Source organism: Hippocampus comes, unplaced genomic scaffold (assembly GCF_001891065.2).
Source record: "Hippocampus comes isolate QL1 unplaced genomic scaffold, H_comes_QL1_v1.1 scaffold17, whole genome shotgun sequence".
NCBI lineage: Eukaryota > Metazoa > Chordata > Actinopteri > Syngnathiformes > Syngnathidae > Hippocampus > Hippocampus comes.
This window is the reverse complement of record NW_017805002.1, coordinates 1,541,698-1,563,655: the sequence shown is the minus strand read 5'-3', so window position 1 is coordinate 1,563,655 and position 21,958 is coordinate 1,541,698. Positions and strand designations below refer to the sequence as shown.

The 21,958-nt window shown below is 40.9% G+C and overlaps 2 protein-coding genes across 3 annotated transcripts in view; both read right to left on the bottom strand.

Moving 5' to 3' along the window:
• Positions 1 to 21,958, bottom strand: part of kif17 (kinesin family member 17) — a 35,218-nt gene that overhangs the window by 5,109 nt on the left and 8,151 nt on the right. Inside the window, exons 2-11 of the mRNA XM_019856682.1 lie at positions 18,993 to 19,327; positions 17,035 to 17,274; positions 16,252 to 16,398; positions 14,252 to 14,353; positions 13,805 to 13,994; positions 12,134 to 12,589; positions 10,858 to 10,928; positions 10,597 to 10,762; positions 8,614 to 8,666; positions 8,421 to 8,542 (exon numbers count right to left, since the gene is read on the bottom strand). Of these exons, the coding sequence (XP_019712241.1) occupies positions 8,421 to 8,542; positions 8,614 to 8,666; positions 10,597 to 10,762; positions 10,858 to 10,928; positions 12,134 to 12,589; positions 13,805 to 13,994; positions 14,252 to 14,353; positions 16,252 to 16,398; positions 17,035 to 17,265 (1,538 nt within the window). The 5' untranslated portion in view covers positions 17,266 to 17,274; positions 18,993 to 19,327. The remainder of the gene's footprint in view (positions 1 to 8,420; positions 8,543 to 8,613; positions 8,667 to 10,596; positions 10,763 to 10,857; positions 10,929 to 12,133; positions 12,590 to 13,804; positions 13,995 to 14,251; positions 14,354 to 16,251; positions 16,399 to 17,034; positions 17,275 to 18,992; positions 19,328 to 21,958) is intronic.
• Positions 19,774 to 21,958, bottom strand: part of sh2d5 (SH2 domain containing 5) — a 9,598-nt gene continuing 7,413 nt past the window's right edge. For both annotated transcript variants that reach the window (XM_019856727.1, XM_019856736.1), the window contains exons 9-10: positions 21,022 to 21,181; positions 19,774 to 20,354 (exon numbers count right to left, since the gene is read on the bottom strand). In XM_019856727.1, the coding sequence (XP_019712286.1) occupies positions 20,133 to 20,354; positions 21,022 to 21,181 (382 nt within the window). In that variant the 3' untranslated portion in view covers positions 19,774 to 20,132. The remainder of the gene's footprint in view (positions 20,355 to 21,021; positions 21,182 to 21,958) is intronic.

Genomic DNA, 21,958 nt, shown 5'->3' with positions numbered 1-21,958 from the left:
TTTTTCCCCTCATCATGTGACTGTTGCAGCCATCTCGTTACCTCTGCGTCCCGCATCCTAGACGCATAATTTTCCCGCGGGACACACAGTTCCAAATAATGTGTGTTTTTGGGACACACGGACATTTCTCAGACAAAAAAAAAAACTACGGTACATCTTTTTTTCCAGTAACGATCCCAGTTTGACAATCACCGCCACTGTTGTTTTCATCTTGCGTTAAGTAATCTCGCATGACAAGATTTCTGTTCTCGCGAGACGAGATTGGCGAGATCGGCAGACGATTGCCAAGTTGTGTAACATTAAAACAAGTGTTGCGAAGAAGTGCTGCGAAAGTTTATTGCGGAAATGTCAGAGGAAGCAGTTAAAGTTGATTCGTTTTTTGCGATAAGTTGACTTTGAGAAAGCCTTGCATCTTTGGAAGCAGAGTAAAGAGAGGAGAATTTATGTACTCAAAGACTGAACCATTGGATGAAATAAGAACCTATTTCTCAGCAAATCTTGTATGCCTGAATTATTTACATTTTTGCAGGATTTGTTTATGAGAATAAACCTGTTATCAATATATATTGTTGTTGTTTGTGATATTATCATATGCAATTGAATAAGTAGAACATTTCAGATTAAGAAATTTGGGACTCTCTAAATGCATAATGGGACTCATACTATTCTGATCAGCGAGTCCCTGGGACTCGCAGGGTTCAAACTGTAAAATTATCACTGCTGTTGTATACAGACGATATGAATGAGAAGGGCAAAGTCCATCCAGCAAAATAACATAAGGACATTCAAACACGCACACATGAACAACAAACAACTTTTGAAGACATTTCAGGGTAAAGAAATAATGTTTATATATATATATATACACACATATACATATATATAAATAATTTACGATACATAGTGGTTTTTCGGGGGTTTTTTGGCCCGAAAAAAACGACCATGTATAGTGAGGCATTTTTAAACAAAAAATCAACCATGTATAGAAAGGCGTTTTTAACCAAACAAAACGACCATGTATACTAAGGCGTTTTTATGCAAAAAGACGACCATAGATAGTAAGGCGTTTTTCGCTGAAAAAAAAACAATGATGTATAGTAAGGCGTTTTTAGTCTCAAAAAACAACCATGTACAGATAGTCAGGCGTTTTTAGCCGAAAATAAACAACCATGTATGTAGTAAGGCGTTTTTAACCCAAGAAATGACCATGGATAGTAAGGCATTTTTAGCCGAAAAAAACAACCATTTATAGAAAGGCATTTTTCACCGAAAAAACGACCATGTATAGTACGGCGTTTTTAGCCCAATCCAGGTCTCGACCTTCCTCTGCGAAGCTTACTTTACCAGGTATGCAAAGGGCTTTTTGGGTTGTTGCTTATGTGCCTGGTAACGCAGTGCCACCGTGGTCCACTGGTTAGGGTGTCAGCTTAACAGTGGGAAGATGCAGGGTTCGAATCCAGGTCGAGGCCTTTGTCTGCGTAGTTTGCATGTGTAGTAAGGCTTTTTCTCATGACAATGTATAAGGCGTTTTTTTTTTTACAGAAAAAAATGGCAATTGAGGGTCAGGCATTTTTAACCGAAATAACGACCATTATTTGAAAGGCATTTTTCACCAAAAAATCGACCATGTATAGTAAGGCGTTTTTAGCCCGAAAAAAACGACCACGTATAGTAAGGCGTTTTTAGCCCGAAAAAAACGACCACGTATAGTAAGGCGTTTTTAGCCCGAAAAAAACGACCACGTATAGTAAGGCGTTTTTAGCCCGAAAAAAACGACCACGTATAGTAAGGCGTTTTTAGCCCGAAAAAAACGACCACGTATAGTAAGGCGTTTTTAGCCCGAAAAAAACGACCACGTATAGTAAGGCGTTTTTAGCCCGAAAAAAACGACCACGTATAGTAAGGCGTTTTTAGCCCGAAAAAAACGACCACGTATAGTAAGGCGTTTTTAGCCCGAAAAAAACGACCACGTATAGTAAGGCGTTTTTAGCCCGAAAAAAACGACCACGTATAGTAAGGCGTTTTTAGCCCGAAAAAAACGACCACGTATAGTAAGGCGTTTTTAGCCCGAAAAAAACGACCACGTATAGTAAGGCGTTTTTAGCCCGAAAAAAACGACCACGTATAGTAAGGCGTTTTTAGCCCGAAAAAAACGACCACGTATAGTAAGGCGTTTTTAGCCCGAAAAAAACGACCACGTATAGTAAGGCGTTTTTAGCCCGAAAAAAACGACCACGTATAGTAAGGCGTTTTTAGCCCGAAAAAAACGACCACGTATAGTAAGGCGTTTTTAGCCCGAAAAAAACGACCACGTATAGTAAGGCGTTTTTAGCCCGAAAAAAACGACCACGTATAGTAAGGCGTTTTTAGCCCGAAAAAAACGACCACGTATAGTAAGGCGTTTTTAGCCCGAAAAAAACGACCACGTATAGTAAGGCGTTTTTAGCCCGAAAAAAACGACCACGTATAGTAAGGCGTTTTTAGCCCGAAAAAAACGACCACGTATAGTAAGGCGTTTTTAGCCCGAAAAAAACGACCACGTATAGTAAGGCGTTTTTAGCCCGAAAAAAACGACCACGTATAGTAAGGCGTTTTTAGCCCGAAAAAAACGACCACGTATAGTAAGGCGTTTTTAGCCCGAAAAAAACGACCACGTATAGTAAGGCGTTTTTAGCCCGAAAAAAACGACCACGTATAGTAAGGCGTTTTTAGCCCGAAAAAAACGACCACGTATAGTAAGGCGTTTTTAGCCCGAAAAAAACGACCACGTATAGTAAGGCGTTTTTAGCCCGAAAAAAACGACCACGTATAGTAAGGCGTTTTTAGCCCGAAAAAAACGACCACGTATAGTAAGGCGTTTTTAACCGAAAAATCAACCAGGTATAGTTGGACGTTTTTAGCAAATAAAACCCGACCATGTACAGCAAGGCATTTTTATCCGAAAAAAACAACCATGTATAGTAAGGCATTTTTAACCCCCAAAAAACGACCATGTATAGAAAGGCGTTTTTAGCCCAATCCAGGTCTCGACCTTCCTCTGCGAAGCTTGCAGAGCTTTTTTGAGTGACCAGGTATGTAAGGCCTTTTTGGGTTGGTGCTTATGTCCCTGCTAATGCAGTGCCACCGTGGTCCACTGGTAGGGCATCAGCTTTACAGTGGGAAGATGCAGGGTTCGAATCCAGGTCTAGGCCTTTGTCTGCAGAGTTGGCATGTGTTGTCAGGCTTTTTCTAATGACCATGTGTAAGGCGTGTTTTTTTTTTTTTTTTGCCGAAAAAAACGACCATGTATCGGAAGGCATTTTTAGCTGAAAAAACGACTATGTATAGTAAGGCGTTTTTTTTTTACCGAAAAAAACAGCAATTTATAGTCAGGCATTTTTAGCTGTAAAAACGACTATGTATAGTCAGGCGTTTTTTTTTTACCGAAAAAAACAGCAATTTATAGTCAGGCATTTTTAACCGAAATAACGACCATGTATTGAAAGGCGTTTTTCACCCAAATATCGACCATGTATAGTCAGGCGTTTTTAACCAAAAAGACGACCATGTATAGTAAAGCATTTTTTGCTAAAAAAACGACGATGTATAGTAAGGCGTTTTTAGCCGTAAAAAAGGACCATTTACAGTCAGGCATTTTTCACCGAAATAACGACCATGTATAGTAAGGCGTTTTTAACCAAAAAGACGACCATTATGGTCGTTATTTCGGTTAAAAATGTCTAACTATACATGGTTGTTTTTTTTCGGCTAAAAATGCATTGCTATACATGGTCGGGTTCTATTTGCTAAAAACGCCCTGCTATAAATGGTCAATTTTTCGGTTAAAAATGTCTTACTATACATGGTCGTTTTTTTCGGCTAAAAATGCCTTACTATACATGGTCGTTGTTTTCGCCTAAAAACGCCTTACGATACATGGTCGTTTTTTTTTTTTTTTTGCTAAAAACACCTTACAATACGTGGTCGTTTTTTTCGGGATAAAAAACGCCTTACTATACATGGTCGTTTTTTTTTCGGGCTAAAAACGCCTGACTATATCCATGGTCGTTTTTTTCAGGCTAAAAACGCCTTACTATACATGGTCGTTTTTTTCGGCTAAAAATGCCTTACTATACATGGTCGTTTTTTTTCGGCTAAAAACGCCTGACTAAACATGGCCGTTTTTTTCACCTAAAAAGGCCGTACTATACGTGGTCGTTTTTTTTTGGCTAAAAACGCCTTACTATGTACATCGTCGTTTTTTTCGGCTAAAAACGCCTGACTATACATGGTCGTTTTTTTCGGGCTAAAAACGCCTTACTATACATGGTCGTTTTTTTGGGGGGGCTAAAAACGCCTGACTATATATACATGGTCGTTTTTTTTCGGCTAAAAACGCCTTACTATACATGGCCGTTTTTTTCACCTAAAAACGCCTTGCTATACGTGGTCGTTTTTTTTGGCTAAAAACGGCTGACTATACGTGGTCGTTTTTTTCGGGCTAAAAACGCCTTACAATACATGGTCGTTTTTTTCGGGCTAAAAACGCCTGACTTTTCATGGTCGTTTTTTGGGGGCTAAAAACGCCTTACTATACATGGTCGTTTTTTTCGCCTAAAAATGCCTTACTATACATGGTCGTTATTTTTCACCAAAAAACGCCTTATTATACATGGTCGTTTTTTTCGCTAAAAACGCCTTACTATACATGGTCGTTTTTTTTGGCTAAAAACGCCTTACTATACGTGGTCGTTTTTTTCGGGCTAAAAACGCCTTACTATACATGGTCTTTTTTTTTGGCTAAATACGCTTTACTATACATGGTCGTTTTTTTGGGGGGCTAAAAACGCCTTGTTTTACATGGTTGTTTTTTTTGGCTAAAAATGCCTTACTATACATGGTCGTTTTTTTTGGCTGAATACACTTCACGATACATGGTTGTTTTTTTCGGCGAATAACGCCTGACTATATATGGTCGTTTTTTTCGGGCTAAAAAAGGCTTACTATACATGGTCGTTTTTCTCGGCGAGTCGTTTTTTTCGGCTAAAAACGCCTTACGATACATGGTCGTTTTTTTTGGCTAAAAACGCCTTACTATACATGGTCGTTTTTTTCGGCTAAATACGCTTTCCTATACATGGTCGTTTTTTTCGGGCTAAAAACGCCTGACTATACATGGTCGTTTTTTTCGGCTAAATACGCTTTCCTATACATGGTCGTTTTTTTCGGGCTAAAAACGCCTGACTATACATGGTCGTTTTTTTCGGCTAAATACGCTTTCCTATACATGGTCGTTTTTTTCGGGCTAAAAACGCCTGACTATACATGGTCGTTTTTTTCGGCTAAATACGCTTTCCTATACATGGTCGTTTTTTTCGGGCTAAAAACGCCTGACTATACATGGTCGTTTTTTTCGGCTAAATACGCTTTCCTATACATGGTCGTTTTTTTCGGGCTAAAAACGCCTGACTATACATGGTCGTTTTTTTCGGCTAAATACGCTTTCCTATACATGGTCGTTTTTTTCGGGCTAAAAACGCCTGACTATACATGGTCGTTTTTTTCGGCTAAATACGCTTTCCTATACATGGTCGTTTTTTTCGGGCTAAAAACGCCTGACTATACATGGTCGTTTTTTTCGGCTAAATACGCTTTCCTATACATGGTCGTTTTTTTCGGGCTAAAAACGCCTGACTATACATGGTCGTTTTTTTCGGCTAAATACGCTTTCCTATACATGGTCGTTTTTTTCGGGCTAAAAACGCCTGACTATACATGGTCGTTTTTTTCGGCTAAATACGCTTTCCTATACATGGTCGTTTTTTTCGGGCTAAAAACGCCTGACTATACATGGTCGTTTTTTTCGGCTAAATACGCTTTCCTATACATGGTCGTTTTTTTCGGGCTAAAAACGCCTGACTATACATGGTCGTTTTTTTCGGCTAAATACGCTTTCCTATACATGGTCGTTTTTTTCGGGCTAAAAACGCCTGACTATACATGGTCGTTTTTTTCGGCTAAATACGCTTTCCTATACATGGTCGTTTTTTTCGGGCTAAAAACGCCTGACTATACATGGTCGTTTTTTTCGGCTAAATACGCTTTCCTATACATGGTCGTTTTTTTCGGGCTAAAAACGCCTGACTATACATGGTCGTTTTTTTCGGCTAAATACGCTTTCCTATACATGGTCGTTTTTTTCGGGCTAAAAACGCCTGACTATACATGGTCGTTTTTTTCGGCTAAATACGCTTTCCTATACATGGTCGTTTTTTTCGGGCTAAAAACGCCTGACTATACATGGTCGTTTTTTTCGGCTAAATACGCTTTCCTATACATGGTCGTTTTTTTCGGGCTAAAAACGCCTGACTATACATGGTCGTTTTTTTCGGCTAAATACGCTTTCCTATACATGGTCGTTTTTTTCGGGCTAAAAACGCCTTACTATACATGGTCATTTTTTTCGGCTAAAAACGCCTTACTATACATGGTCTTTTTTTTTCAGGCTGAAAAGGCCTTACTCTACATGGTCATTTTTTTTGGCCTTAAAACGCCTTACTATACATGGTCGTTTTTTTCGGCTAAATACGCTTTCCTATACATGGTCGTTTTTTTCGGGCTAAAATCGCCTTACTATACATGGTCGTTTTTTTCGGCTAAATACGCTTTACTATACATGGTCATTTTTTTTCGGCTAAAAACGCCTTACTATACATGGTCATTTTTTTTCAGGATGAAAACGCCTTACTCTACATGGTCGTTTTTTTCGGGCTTAAAATGCCTTATTATACATGGTCGTTTTTTCGGGCTAAAAATGCCTTCCTCGACATGGTCGTTTTTTTCGGGCTAAAAACGCCTTACTCTACATGGTGTTTTTTTTCCGGCTAAAAACGCCTTACTATACATGGTTGTTTTTTTCGGCTTAATACGGCTTCCTATATACATGGTCGTTTTTTTCGGGCTAAAAACGCCTTACTCTACATGGTCGTTTTTTTCGGGCTAAAAACACCTTACTATACATGGTCGTTTTTTCTGGCTAAAAACGCCTTACTATACATGATCGTTTTTTTTTGGGCTAAAAACGCCTTAGTCTACATGGTCGTTTTTTTCGGGCTAAAAACGCCTTGCTGTACATGGTCGGATTTTATTTGCTCAAAACACTCCACTATACATGGTCAATTTTTCGGTTAAAAATGCCTTACTATACATGGTCGTTTTATGGCAGCAAAAAAGGCCTTACTATTCATGGTCCTTTTTTTCGGAAAAAAAAAACGCCTTACTATACATGGGTCAGTTGGGGGGGGGTGCTAAAAAACGCCTTACTATCTATACATGGTTGTTTTTTGGGGCTAAAACACCTTGCTATACATCAGGGGTGTCAAACTCATTTTTTTCGCGGGCCACATTGTAGTTACAGTTTGACTTGGAGGGCCGTTATAAATCTTGGGAAACCATTATAAATGTTTAATCACTTCCGCATATGACATACACAGCACACAACAAATGGATGGATAACTAGTTTTAAAACCAGAAGTCAAGAACAATGACTGTTTTTGTGGATTACATATGACAATTTGAAATTTTGGTTCAGACTTTAACAAGCATCATGGAACTAACTTGACATGCTTGATTAACTTTCGCGGGCCACATAAAATGATGTGGTGGGCCAGATCTGGCCCCCGGGCCTTGACTTTGACACCTGTGCTATTCATGGTCGTTATTTCAGTTAAAAATGCTTGACTGTTAATGGTCGCTTTTTTTGGCTTGAGACGCCCTACTATCTATATATGGTCGTTTTTTGGCGGCAAAAAAGGCCTTACTTTACATGGCCCTGTTTTTCAGCTAAAAACACCGTACTATGCATGTTCGTTTTTTTCGGCTAAAAACGCCTTACTATCGTTTTTCTGGGGCTCATAACACCTTGCTGTACATTCATGAGAAAAAGCCTTAATAGACATGCAAACTCTGCAGACAAACATCTCAACCTGGATTCGAACCCTGCATCTTCCTACTGTTAAGCTGACGCCCTAACCAGTGTACCACGGCGGCACTATAATACCAGGGACATAAGTAACAACCCAAAAAGGCGTTTGTCAAAATGTGACCTTAGACTACCAGTGACCAGTCCCCAAAAGTCAGCTGGAATATGCTCTGACATATGGTTGACCCAAATGAGGAAAAGCGTGATAGAAAATGGATGACTGGAATACGGGATGTGTAAAATAAGATCAGAAGTCGTGAAGTGTGTTTTGGGGAATCGTCCGTGAGAGATCCGCGATGTACTCGAGCTGGTATTAGTGCTGGAGGTAAGAAGACTCTCTCTCCTGAGGAAAGAAATTTCATCTGTGCTACCTGTTGCACATGTTGCACATTTGACAATAAAGTTGACATGAACATGAACATGAACATGAACATGAAGACATTGGCAGCAGGCCACCAACCTCTCCAAGGCTTCTTTCTGCTCCACGTCCCCTGCTGTACCGACACCAGGCGACTCTTCTGGGACTCCATCTGGACTTCTTTGGATCCCATCAGCAACATGTGGCGCAATGGACTGGCTCAGCTACACGGCAAAGAATGCAGAAGTTGGGCTTACATGTTTAGTGGAGGGTGGTTCTCATCCAATGTGTGCACCTCATTTGCGTTGCTCGGGAAGGTTTCCTCTGTTGTCACACTGCTGGAGCTTGCTTCTGTTAGGAGACGAAGCAATGAAAAGATAATACAGTCAAACTTTGCTGATTCATTTTTTGTTAAACCAATGAAACCATCCTGGGCTTAAAAAACCGACGTGTGGATGTGCTCTTTCTAGAATATTCAAACATGCCACTAGATAGCGCCAAACCCCTTGAAATGATGTGTTTTATCATAGTTTGTGCTGGGGCTGAAAATTTATACAGTCAACATTGCAACGTAGTAGAAAATAAATTTCAAATTGCAATGGCTGAAATTGGGGAGAAAAAAACACTGCTTCATTTCTGTCAGCCGGTGGCTTTATTTTTGTAGATTTACTCATATTTCATTTCTTCATTTGTAATGTCGAGATATGGTATGTTCAGTGCTGAAGTACAGTCAGTCCATGTGTTTCCATATCATTGTTTCATGAAAAATGTAAAACTGAAGTGTAAGGCCTCAGATTTGTTTGCATGACTGTTGCAATCTGATTTCCGTTCACGCCACACTGGTTTGTCAGAATTTTGTGAAGTTGGACGAACACTTAGAAAGACTGCAATTAGTGTTTAGAATGTTAACTAACTGAAGTAGATCAGGGTCATTCCAGAATTGGGGGACATTTTACATCTTACCCGACAAAATACAAAAACATGCAGTTCGTGAGTAAATGTACTGTACTTGTCCAGAGACCAAAGCTACAAAAAACAAAAAGAGAAAAGAATACTTCAAAATAGTTTTAAAAATGCCAAATACGTCTTGAGTGCCAACTAAAATGCCGTTTTCTCTTGCCATTGCTCTCGTAACTGCAGGAACATTTTTTTTTAATATTTTAAATAATTATTATTCATGGGACAGCCCAGTAGTCGAGTGGTTAGCATGTCGACTTCACAGTGCAGAGGTACTGGGTTCGGTTCCAACTGCGGCCCAGTCACAGCCGGAAAGTTGTTCCTTTTACCTGCAACCCTGTTACTGTGATTACAATGACAGGTATTGTTAGCATCAAAGAAATCATGTTAAAAATTGTACCATGGATCGAAAATGAGCCAATCAAGCCTTAGAAAGTGTATTACCTATTATTGATTTATATGTAGTAGAATATCTGAAAAGGTTTATTTTATGAATATAAGTAATTTTCAAGTCGGGGGGTACCAAATTTTTTTTTTTTTGCTATTTGTTGCAAGGCTCAGTTCCCTAAACCAGGGGGCCCCAACTGCCGGTCCGTGGACCGGTACCGGTCCACAGGGCATTTGGATCCCGGGCCGCACAATAAGAACTTACATTAATTCCGTTGTATTTATTTTGGAATATGAAAGATATTTTATTTTGAAAAATTACCCGATTCTCCGTTACATCCGTCTGTGTCACTCTTGACGCACGTCAAACTACGCTTCTCCGTCACGTGACTGATTACGCTAAAAACAAAACGCCGGAGCTTGCTAAATGAGTAAAATAAACTGCTGGAGATCGCAAATGACGGGGCCTTAAAAGTACGTTCGAGACAACAACTCTGCCGGTGTGACATAAAGCACACACTTCAGGTGTCATTGTCTCCTATTACCCCGAGATGGGACCGCCCGGTTGCAGAAAATCAAGCTCGGGGCTCGCACTGATTCAGCATTGTGGTGAGTTGACGTTTTCATGCACTTTGAATTTGCGTTGTATTGTATTTTGAAGGCATTAAACATTACCATAGCGATCAGAGTGTTGCGGCCAGATTAGACTCCCCTCGTGTTTATTATTATCTCTCAAAAACACCACAGTGTTCATGCAGCTCTTACCATATTATTTTGTAGTATTTATCCGCCACACCTTAAATGCCGGTCCGTGAAAATATTGTCTGACATAAACCGGTCCGTGGGGCAAAAAAGGTTGGGGACCCTAAATGGTCCAACATTCCTTGCTCTCTTGATAATTCATCAGTTGCCGTGGAAAGACATTCCGACTCACCATTCTTTGGGGTAGACCGCCCCCTGCTGGTTTTGATCTTCTCCAGGCCAGACAGTTTGCTGTCATAGGAGGAGCGCAGAGCAGCGATGTCCTGCTGCAACTTGGCCTTGGACTCCCGCTCAGCGCTGAAGTCGGCCTGCAGCTTGGCCAGCCTTTCCTCGTAGTCCTGAAAGGCCAGAGCAGCAAATCAACTCGAACGGGACGACAGCGGCGGCGACGTCAAGTGATATGTGAGCATGGGAACGTTGTGCTGCGAGCTACCTTTTTAATCTTCTCCTTTTCCCTGTCGTTGGAGTTGGGGCAAACCTCTGCTTGATGCTTGGGCATCACAGCTGCAGGATATAAGAGAAGAAAACATGAATTTTTGTTTCACTTTTATGTGCAATACATCTAAAGTGAATCATTTTTAAGTAAAATGTTCATGATCAAACTGTACATAATGTTTCAGTGGCTTACAATAATATTAAATGTACCTGTGTTGTTTTTGATAGCTACCGTATATTAATGTTAGTCACGATGGTGGTACTTGGGCAGCTATGTATTTTTTAGGTGGTATTTGCTCGAACAAGTTTAACAGCCACATGCTCTTGTCTGAAATTAACATAAAAATGTCCACGGGCTCGCTTTGCCAACGTCACACGATCAAGCCGAGAAAATAGGTGAGCCGTGACACCCGCACAGGACGAAAAGGCAGCCCCCTGAGATGAATACAAACTGATGGGTTCTTCTGATAAATTCTTATTCGGCTAACACAACATAAATCAGAATATCGTGTTTGGACTAGTCGGGACACAGAACATATTGCAAAGAAAATGGTTGACTTCTGCTTTGTGAGGATAAGTGGAAAAGACGATGCATGGACGGCTAGATGGATGAATAAGAAGGAAACCTGGTTGTGTTCACCAAATATATGCAATTACTTTCCCTTTAAGGACTAACCACTGTCATTGTTGTAAATTCCGACATATTCCTTTTGAATTATGCACAGTGCTGTTATGTGGAGTTTCTTAATAAGAAAAAAACCTTTGTTTGTCTCACAATGGAGAAATTCCCAATTTACAGCAGCAAAGTTATGAAAGCAAGAAAGTAGAAGAACAAAAAGTGTAGGAGCTGCTGTAAAGGCAGACACTGTCTTGATTCAACAAATACGGTGCTCTGGGTGTTGCCTGTGAAATTGAACTTAGCTTTCCCAAAATTGTCATTACCGGGTAGTCACAGTTACTTTGTGATTTCACAAGGGGGGCAATTACTTTTTTTACATAGGGACAGGTAATTTGGGATTTTTTTGTGTGTGTGTGCCATAATCATTTAAATTGGCATTTAAAAACTTGATTTTATTGATATTTGATATTAACCCTTTCAGGGACAGCGATTACTACAGTGGACAGCTTATCATGTTATCAAGTGACAGGGTGCATGAAAGGGTTAAAAATGGTTTGAAGAACTGAAACATTTGTGTGTGATAAATACTGTATGCAAAGAACACAGAAATCAAAATACTTTTTTTCCACAGCACTTCTCTTGTAAGTCTACTTACATGGAACGGGAGCAACAGAGGCCAGCTGGCCTGAGATGAGGGCCCGCAGCTTCTTGATCTCCTCTTGGTACTCCCGCAGCAGCGCATCCTTGGGGTCTTCGTTGATGCACGGCCGGTTCTGGATGCTTTTGGCGCGGTTGGCGTAACGCAGCGTGCACAGGCTCTCTTCGTAGTTGCTGTCGGCCGGCGAGAGGCAGGCCACCATCAGGGTGCGAGTGTTGCCACCCAGCGAGTCCTGCAGCAGCCGGGTCAGTTTGGAGTCACGGTAGGGGACATATTTGGACCGGCCGTCCACCAGGGCTGAAATGACGTTGCCCAGGGCTGAGAGAGACAAGTTGATCTTGGTGGCCTCGCGCAAACGCTCGCCCGTTGCACCCGTTTTGGACTGACGTTCGCTCCCCGCCAGATCTACCAGATTGAGCTTCCCGGCTCGGAGGTGGTCCTGGCCTGCTGCATCTATGGAAAGACAACAACAACTGAGTCTCGGGGTGCTTTTTTTTTTCTTTTTTAACACAGCTTGTCCTACACAGAGTCAAAGGGAAGCTGGTGGCCAGTCAATAAAAGTGTTTTGATATCAGATGCACATTTTAGTATTTTTGTGAGAATGGACTCTACCATTTCCACATTTGGGGTACATTCTAACTTGCAGTTGCAAGACTGACTCATAGCAAAAACAATGACTCCTCATAATATACTCACATTCAACTGGATTGACGCCAGGTTACAATAGTTGATGTACAGTATTACATTCTAACTGCTACAGAGACCCAAGGATTGGCGAAGCAATCAAAGCTACGTATGTCTGATTTAGTGAGCCAGGTTAATACACCCGCTAGCTAAATGATGACATTATATTAGCATTAATGCACTAAGTTTAGCTTCATGGTCAAGCATGATATGTCAGACATATTTTGCACATTACCACTTGCATGGATGAAAACAACATCAGTGCTGTATGAAGATCGTCACTCAACTCTGAATCGACCACGCAAGGTTTCACAAAGTTACCTTTATTACTACTCGGGGTTTCGTTGGCAGTGCGCGGAGCACCCGGCTTTAGGACAACACCATGAATGGGGCGCGGAAGCCATACGGGCAGAGGCGGGGTTTTAGTGAGTCAGGCATTCTACTGTCGCGTGAGAAAAAAAATACCAAAATAACTCATTTCATTTTGCCAAATGTATTATATAATCATATAATAATAATAATAATAATAATGATGCATTTTATTTATAAGTGCCTTTCAAGACACCCAATGACACTTTATAATAACAATAACAACATATATAAAGATCTCCACCTTTCCATGGAACTTAATGTGTTGCCGCGCATGTGGTCCATTGTGCGCCTCACTGATTCGCAGTGAAAACAAGCACCCGCTAATTGAACGGAGGTGTGTTGAGTTTTTATTTCCTCTATCACTTCCTTACTTTGTAAGTACGTTTAATGATTGTGTTGACTGTGTTACCAGAACTCAGTACCGGTACTGTACGTTTACTACTTTTTTTTTTGGTGGTGAGGGGGGTGGGGGGCTTGAGTACCAGCTTCTATTGCACATGCCTGCAGATGTCCTGTCAAGTTCTGGCACTGTTAGGCTCGACATAGTTCCTCATCTTTTCACCCGAAAAGCCAAAGAATGCATTTGTACAGGTTACATACGTATGCCCTGACCTGTGCGACACATCTCCAGGTGGATGCTGAAGATGGAGTGTGAGCGAGACGAGTCTTTGTTCATCAAGGTATAGGCCACGGCGCGGTTCCGCCAGCCGCGCTCCATCATGGTCTCACACTCCGCCACGTTGTGTACCGTGTGCATGGACAGGTCCCGTGCATACACCCCGCGCTCCGGGTGCTCTTTCAGCTGGCCACAGTGAAAAAAAAAAAAAAAAACACTCAGTCTGTCACCTCGTTCAAATAGTGTGACCTTTAAGGTTGTGTAACAATCTTATCACCATGGTAACATGTACAGTGCCGTCTGCATTGTACTCTTACCGGCCAAGTCACTAGGCTCACACAATGTAAGGTGGTAGAGGTACTTAATGTTTTGGTCGGTGAGTGTTTCTTATCATTGTATTCTATACACAGACTTTCGAATGCTGCGGAGAGTAAAGGACAAACCTCTAATCTCTGCTTAGTGTCGCTGCCCAAGAGGTCTCTTATTTCTTCGTTGTAAATCTCCAAGTAGGACGCCCTTACCAGGAACTTGGTATTTTCTGCACACTGACACACAAACACAAAAATACACACATAGGTGAGACTAAAGCTGGGCATCGAGTTTTTTCGGTCGTGTATGGCTAACAAACTATTTTCAAGTTTTAAAATTATTCATACCCTTTCTCAGTAACTGTATATGAAAATGGCTTGTCTCAGACTTGATGATATATGTTTAAAACATCATTTATTAGAAGTTTTTGTTAACTTTCTGACACTTTTGGATAATTAAATAAGAAATTGACTGGGGAAAATCATTGCTCCTGCTGAGAAATGAGCGTAACAGGGGGGCTATGCTTGTCCAAAAACATCAAGGATTTGAACAATTTAAGAATGAAATTATAATGAAAACCCCTGTTTCATTAAAATCATACAGTCTTCTGCTACTTATGTTTTCCGTAATTTAATTCAAAATTTGGCCTTGGAATGTTCGGTATGAATGTATATTACAATACGTATTCAGACTAATAAACTTGATTGTTTTTAGCAAATAATCACTGAATTAGAATTTTATGGCTGCAACATGTTCCCAAAAAGCTGGGACAGGGTCATGCTTACCATTTCTTTTAAAAATATTCAATAAACATTTGGGAAATGAGGACACTAATTGTTGAAGCTTTGTTGGTGGAATTCTTGTTTGATATACAGCTTCTGCTGTTCAACCATCCGGGGTCTCCATTGTCGTATTTTACACTTCATAATGCACCACAAAATGCAAGACGGGTCTGGACTACGGGCAGGCCAGTCTAGTAGTCGTGGTTTGGCATTGTCTTGGTGAAATAAGCAAGGTTGTCCATGCAAAGACAAGCAAAGACATTGCTTGGATGTCAGCATATGCTTCTCCAAAACCGGTATGTACTTTTCAGCGCTGATAGCCTTCATAGATATGTAAGTTACTCATCCAATTGGCACTGACACCGCAACATATCATCACATATTCTGGCTTTTGAACTTTGCGTCCATAACAGTCCAGATGGGTCATTTCCTCTTTTGCACGGAGGACACACGTCCGCAATTTCCCAAAACAATTTGAAATGTAAACTCGTCAGACCACAGAACACTTTTCCACTTTGCATCAGTCCATTTTAGATGAGCTCGGGTCCAAAGAAGCCAGCGGAATTTCTTGGTGTTGTTGACAAATGGGTTTTGATTTGTATACCAGAGTTTTAAGGTGCCTTTAGGAATATAGCACCGAAATTGATTTATTGACATTGGTTTTCTGAAGTGTTTCTGAGTCCATGTGGTGAAATCCTTTACACATCGGCTTTTGATGCAGAGCTGCCTGAGGGATAGAAGGTCACGGGCATTCACTGTTGGTTTTCATCCTTGCCACTTACATGCAGGGATTTCTCTAGACTCTCTGAACCTTTTGATGATATTATGGAGCGGAGATGATGGAAACCCTAAATTTCTTGCAATTGTACATTGACAGACATTGTCCTTAAACTGTTTGCGTATTTTCTCACACGGATTTTCACAAAGTGGTGAACCTCGCCCCATCTTTGCCTGTGAATGACGAAGCAAATCAGGGAAGCTCCTTTTCTACCCAATCATAGCGCCCACCTGTTCCCAGTTAGCCTGTTTACCTGTGGGATATTCCAAACAGGTGATGAGCATTCCTCAACTTTCTCAGTCTTTTTGATCTCCTGTCCCATCTTTTTGGGAACATGTTGCAGCCATAAAATTAATGTTGAAAATGATGAAGTTTATCAGTTTGAACCTTAAATATCTTGCTTTTTTTGTGTATTCAATTAAATGTAGGTTGAACAGGATTTGTAAATGATTGAGCTTCTCTCTCTCTCTCTCTCTCTCTCTCTCTCTCTCTCTCTCTCTCTCTCTCTCTCTCTCTCTCTCTAATATCTCCTATCCATTCATTGTTTTTAGTGAATGGTGTACGCCAAATCCACCTGAATGCTCTCGAAGATGTGCTCAAAGGCTCGTGGGATGACCCCCCTCTGGGTCGGGGGCTCAGTCACCCCCTGCATAGTAAAGGACTTGCCGCTTCCTGTTTGGCCATAAGCAAATATTGTGCCATTGTATCCTTCCGTGACCCCCTGTAAGATAATTATGCATTTTATATTAAAGGTGACATATTATGTTCAACTTACTTTTTAAGTGCTTGTATGAAAATCGTTGGGTCTTGGGAGTGCAACCAAGTTTATTGTTTTCTGAAACTGAAAATGTGTGATAAATTTACATGATATCGACTGCACACTGAGTTTCTACGCCAGAGATGCCCAAGTCCAGTCCTCAAGAACCCTTATCCAGACATATTTTTGCCTCCCTCCTCCAACATACCTGCTTCAAATGATCAGTTTATCAGCAAGCTTTGCAGAAGCCTAATAATGATCCTGATCATGTTAGTCAGGTGTTCTGGAGAAGAGAGACATCTAAAATAGGTGCTCTCCAAGACTGGACTTGAGCGCCTTTGTTCGATGCACATGATTGGATCAGGAAGGCAGTATAAGCAATGGTTGGCCAGAAACAATGACATGGAGAGGAACCATCATGCAGAAATACTGACATGCCCCATGGGTGTGATGCCGTGACTATCATCTCAAAACCAAAAGGGAGCGGGACTGCACTGAGTTTTGTTGGATGCACAGGTTAGCTTTAGCTGACAGAATTAACTGCTGATATGTAAGCATATGTTTAGCTTCAGTTGTTGTTATTCCTCCATAAAAGCTCACCTCTACTAATGGATAGGCACTTTCGTTGTACATCTGTTCTGTAGTTTGATCGGTGAAGTAAGTCCCGTCAAAGGTGAACTGCTTGGGGGGCTCATCAGCTGACATGGGCTTCTTGATGAAACACTGGCACCGCTGTAGGTCCATGGTCAGCACCATTTTGGAACCCAGAGCTGTTTCTCTGTCATTCAGGGGCCTGCACCGGACCACCACCTTCACAGATTCGGACCCCATCTCAGCCACCTGGAAGAATGGAAAGTCACAAACACAGAGCTAAATAGGCAATGTGCAGGAATCCATGAGAAAACAAATAAATGCGAAGAATCAATATTACGGTTCTAATATCAACATGATTCACGCAATACTCATCAAGAGCTTATTTACTATTGTTTTGGTTTTCTTTTCGCTAGTCTTGCACTGCTGGTCAGAGAGCACAAAAGAGGAAATATTGCACATTCTGATGGCAGGTGCCAGACTTGCATTTAACTTCAAACTACAGTATTCTCAGAAGTAGACCGGCTATCGTGGTCATTCTTGTGTGTCATTAACTAAAGCTAAATAGGCAATGTGGCAGGATTCCATGAGAAAACAAATAGAAATAAATGTGAAGAATCGATATTAAGGTTCTGATATCGACATCATTCACACAATCCTAGAGTCGATACTTGGATCGATCTGCACGGTCCAATAGCACAGGGGTCCCCAAACCCCGGGTTGCGGACCGGTACCCGTCCGTGGGTCATTTGGTACCGGGCTGCACAGAAAGAATAAATAACTTACATTATTTCCGTTTTATTCATTTCTAAATCTGAAAGATGTTTTATTTCGAAAATTTACCTGATTCTCCGTTACATCCGTCTACAGGATGTCACACTTGACGCAGGTCAAGGTGCGCTTCTCGGTCACGCGATAGGTCACCGCTGAAATGAAACCCGGGAGCTAGCAAAATGAGTAAAAAACAAACGTCTTTGGAAAGTTTCTTTGGGAAGGGGTAAAGGTCCAGCCAGGAGACAGAAGAGGAGCCTACGACTTCCAAGAAAAAGAAAGCTACATTTAATTGACAATATCCGGAGTCCTACTTAAAATACGGATTTATCTCAAGGGGAGATTCCCACGCATCAAGCCCACTCTGCAACATATGCGGTGATGGTGAGTCATATTTTTCATGCACTTTGTATCTTATTTTGAAGGCAGATTTAAACGTTACCATCGTGACCAGAGAGTGTTGCGGCCAGACATTACGTTCATTTTGTCATGATTCATGTTTATTATTATGTTTCGAAAATACAATAGTTTTCATGCAGATCATATTATATTATTTTGTGGTATTTATCTGTCACACCTTCAAGGCCGGTCCCTGAAAATATTGTCTGACATCAAACCGGTCCGTGGGGCAAAAAAAGTTGGGGACCGCTGCAATAGCGGCTTTTTGTCATTCCTGTCACAGAAGTTCACACTTTGTGTTCAACGAAATAGGCCCAGGTTTTACACATCGTGAGTTCATTTGTGAGTAAATTGAGCCGCGATCATCAATATTTCAGTATTAATACTTTATATGACATTTTATATGGTAGTGTAGCGTTAGATATTGGCTAATTTAAAATATGTGCCTCGGTTAAATAAAAGTTGGTAAGATTGCACTTATATTACTGTTGACTTAATGGTTATCATCAAACATCTCATCGGTCACAGGTAAGACATGTGTTTGCATCACACAAAAAAGGCCAAATAAGCAAACACACTTGTGCGACTACGTACAGTACACTAGGTTGTAGTTTCTAATTGCCTACACTTACACGAGGGTGGAATTATTAGACACCTTTGTCCGTGATATTCAAAAACAATGTTTGAATGGCTCGAAACGGAACATTGTGTTTTTATTTTTTTCAACACATCTAATGGTTTACCTAATAGAGTGGCCAAACGGAGAACATATCGGCTGATATAAAACAAGCACTCACCAGAACGACTGGCAACTACCTTAAAAACTTTACGGGAAGCAGTTCCAAAAATATGTCTGCTGAAGTTTAGAGGAAAATAACTCGCCTGGTAACAAAAGAAAGCCGAGCACAGGCATAATTTGTTTTCCGCTTCTCGTATGTCGTCGTGAAAGCAAGTCTCATTTTGCCGTTCCCGTTCTCACTCCGCAGTGGTTTTGATGTTGCATAGCAACGCTTGGCCACCTGGCACTGCGGGCGGCCATCTTACCCAGACCAGCCTGATCCGTCATGTTGTTGGTCAAAATAAAATGTACACGTATATTTAACTGAGGGTTAATGACTTGGGTGACTAGTTTCTATAAATATAATTCTATCATTTCTGTGGTGTCTATAAAAAAGAGACGTTAAAGAATATAAATTTGGAATAAATATGGGAATATATCACATCAGAATGGCACGCTGTGTGGGTGCATATACGACCATGTGCATGGGTAAGCAGTAAGCACGTGCGGTCAGGGTAGATCGCGGGAGGTTGGTTGCTTGAAAAAGTAGATTTTCGGTCAAAAAAGTTTGAGCACCCCTGGTGTACATAATCCATTGTCTGTTTTGTAGTGTTTTGCTCCCTTCTCGTTTACATTTGGAAGCTGGTATCTTAAACCAATATGTTGTATGAGAAAAACAACAACACAAACAAAAATTAGCCAGACTTAAATAAGAAGCCGGATTAACATGCTAGTATACTATACTACTACTACGATAATATCTCGACAATGTTGAGTGTTATAAATAACAACAAAACAATTATATTTCAACAAATATATTGGCAACATCTTGACAAAGGAGGGGAAAAAAACGCTTTGCCGTCAGATTTTGACAACCTGGGCTCTTAAACTCAAAGACCTTAAAACACTTTGAAACTTGATTAAAAAATAACATACACATATATCTAAAACGTAAAAGCAGCAAGTACAAAAACTGTTTTGACAAAATGAGATATATATTACAGATAATGCTTGGAGTGCCAACAGGGAATATAAATAAGTGCATTGTTGAGTGTTAATAAGGTTTGAAGTGTCCCACCAAACTTATGGTGATTGAGTGAAGGATGAGGTGGGGGGGGAAAAAAAAAAAAAAAAAAAAACGATGAGCAGTTGACCACTTCTAGTGTCCAAATTTCATCCCCATTCCTTTCACTATCTTCAGCATTCTGCTTTTGTTCAGGCTTCTGCGCACCTCCTGGGCCTTCGGCTCTGTGGCATCTTCCTCCTCCCACTCGTAGCAGTGGTTTACTCGGGCACAGCTCAGCCGGCACGGGAGTCCATCCTGCTTCTCTGTGTAATGTTCAATCAGTTCTGCCAACGAACTGAATTCGGCTTTGCATTTCTGTCACATGCCCAAGACAAAAAGAACAAATGCAACATTTGTGTTTTTAGTGTTGACATGAAAACATGGCATTGACTAACAAGCGGGTCGTGGAAATGGTAACCGGGTCATCAGTAGGGATGTACTCAACTTAATCCACCCCATCTACTACATTGAACCAATAGAGAACCAATCAACACTCCACAAAAAATGCAATATAAAAGTATATGCACATACATCAGCTGCGGCAGTTCACAATCAGTACTGACAGCAACATTCACCAGAGATGCTTATCATTTAATCGATTTCAAGTTGTCTTGCTAGTCGAACTAAGCTGCAACAAGTTTTACACTGACCAACCAATCGGAGGGTTGGAAATATGCTGATATCATCGAGGCAAGCGTTCTGGCCCACTAGAACAAATTTTAAATCTGCTTTAAAGCAGTCCCACTGGTAACGGTTTAAATGACATCAGCCAGCACTACTGATTTTGGAGGCCCTGGACAGGTAAGACTGACATACGTAACAACACAGGCTGAAAACTGGTTGGACAAAACATTTGCAAAGACATACTAGAAGCAAAGCAGCCAAGAAAAAAAAAAACACGAAATGAAGAGACTAAAATGGAGGGAATAAAGTATTGTAATATGATCGCACGGAACAAATTTGTAAATGACATAAAAGGTACCTCCAAAAAGAAATTTCCTTTACGCGTGTTTTCAATGAGGTAGGTGATGGGGCCAGATGGGAAGCGAATGATGAGGGATCCACTTTTGGGTTTCTTGGGATGTGGGCACAGGAGGTAAGATCCCAAAACGTCATCAGCCAGGAGGGAGTAGCTGCTGTCACTGCGACACAGAAAGGAAGTTGTATTGGCTTTAAAGGGGACATATACAAAATATATCTTCTGGAGAACATTCTTTGCTTGCAGAAGATCTTTTTGGCTAAACAAAGTGAAGAATCCGAACTCTCTTTGGCTGAGAATGTTAAAAAAATAAAAATAAAAAATAGGGGCATTGAGTTCTGGAGAAAAGTGAGAGTTCTCAATAACTATAAAATAAATTTACCCAGTACTGTTGAGGAAATCCAGATAGATCATTAAGGATGCATTATAGCACCTTGTTGACCTGCATTCTGAATCAACTGTACAGAGTAGATAATTTTTTACGAGAATGTGTATTTGATGATTATGCCACATGAAATGTCTTAGGGCAGGGGTCGGGAACCTATGGCTCGCGAGCCATATATGGCTCTTTTGATGATTGCATCTGGCTAGCAGATAAAAAAGAAATATTCTCGTTTGTTTATTAATGCATCCATCGATCGATTTTTCACTGTTTATTTCCTGTTTGGGCTGCAGTTGGCTCCAGGAGCCATTTTGATTGGATGATACTGGCCAACGTTGCCGTTGCTGTGGAAACAGGTATACGCCCCCTTTTGAATCAACCCGCTCGGCCATTAGCTCAAAGCTAATCCTTAGCGAATAAGATGGCGAAAAGAAAAAAAGATGACGAGTTTGGTAGATTTCAGGACGAATGGACCGAAGGATTCGCCTTTGTGGAGAGAACGGGTTCTGCGGTGTGTCTGATTTGCAATGTCAAAATCCCATGATGAAACGGTCGAAT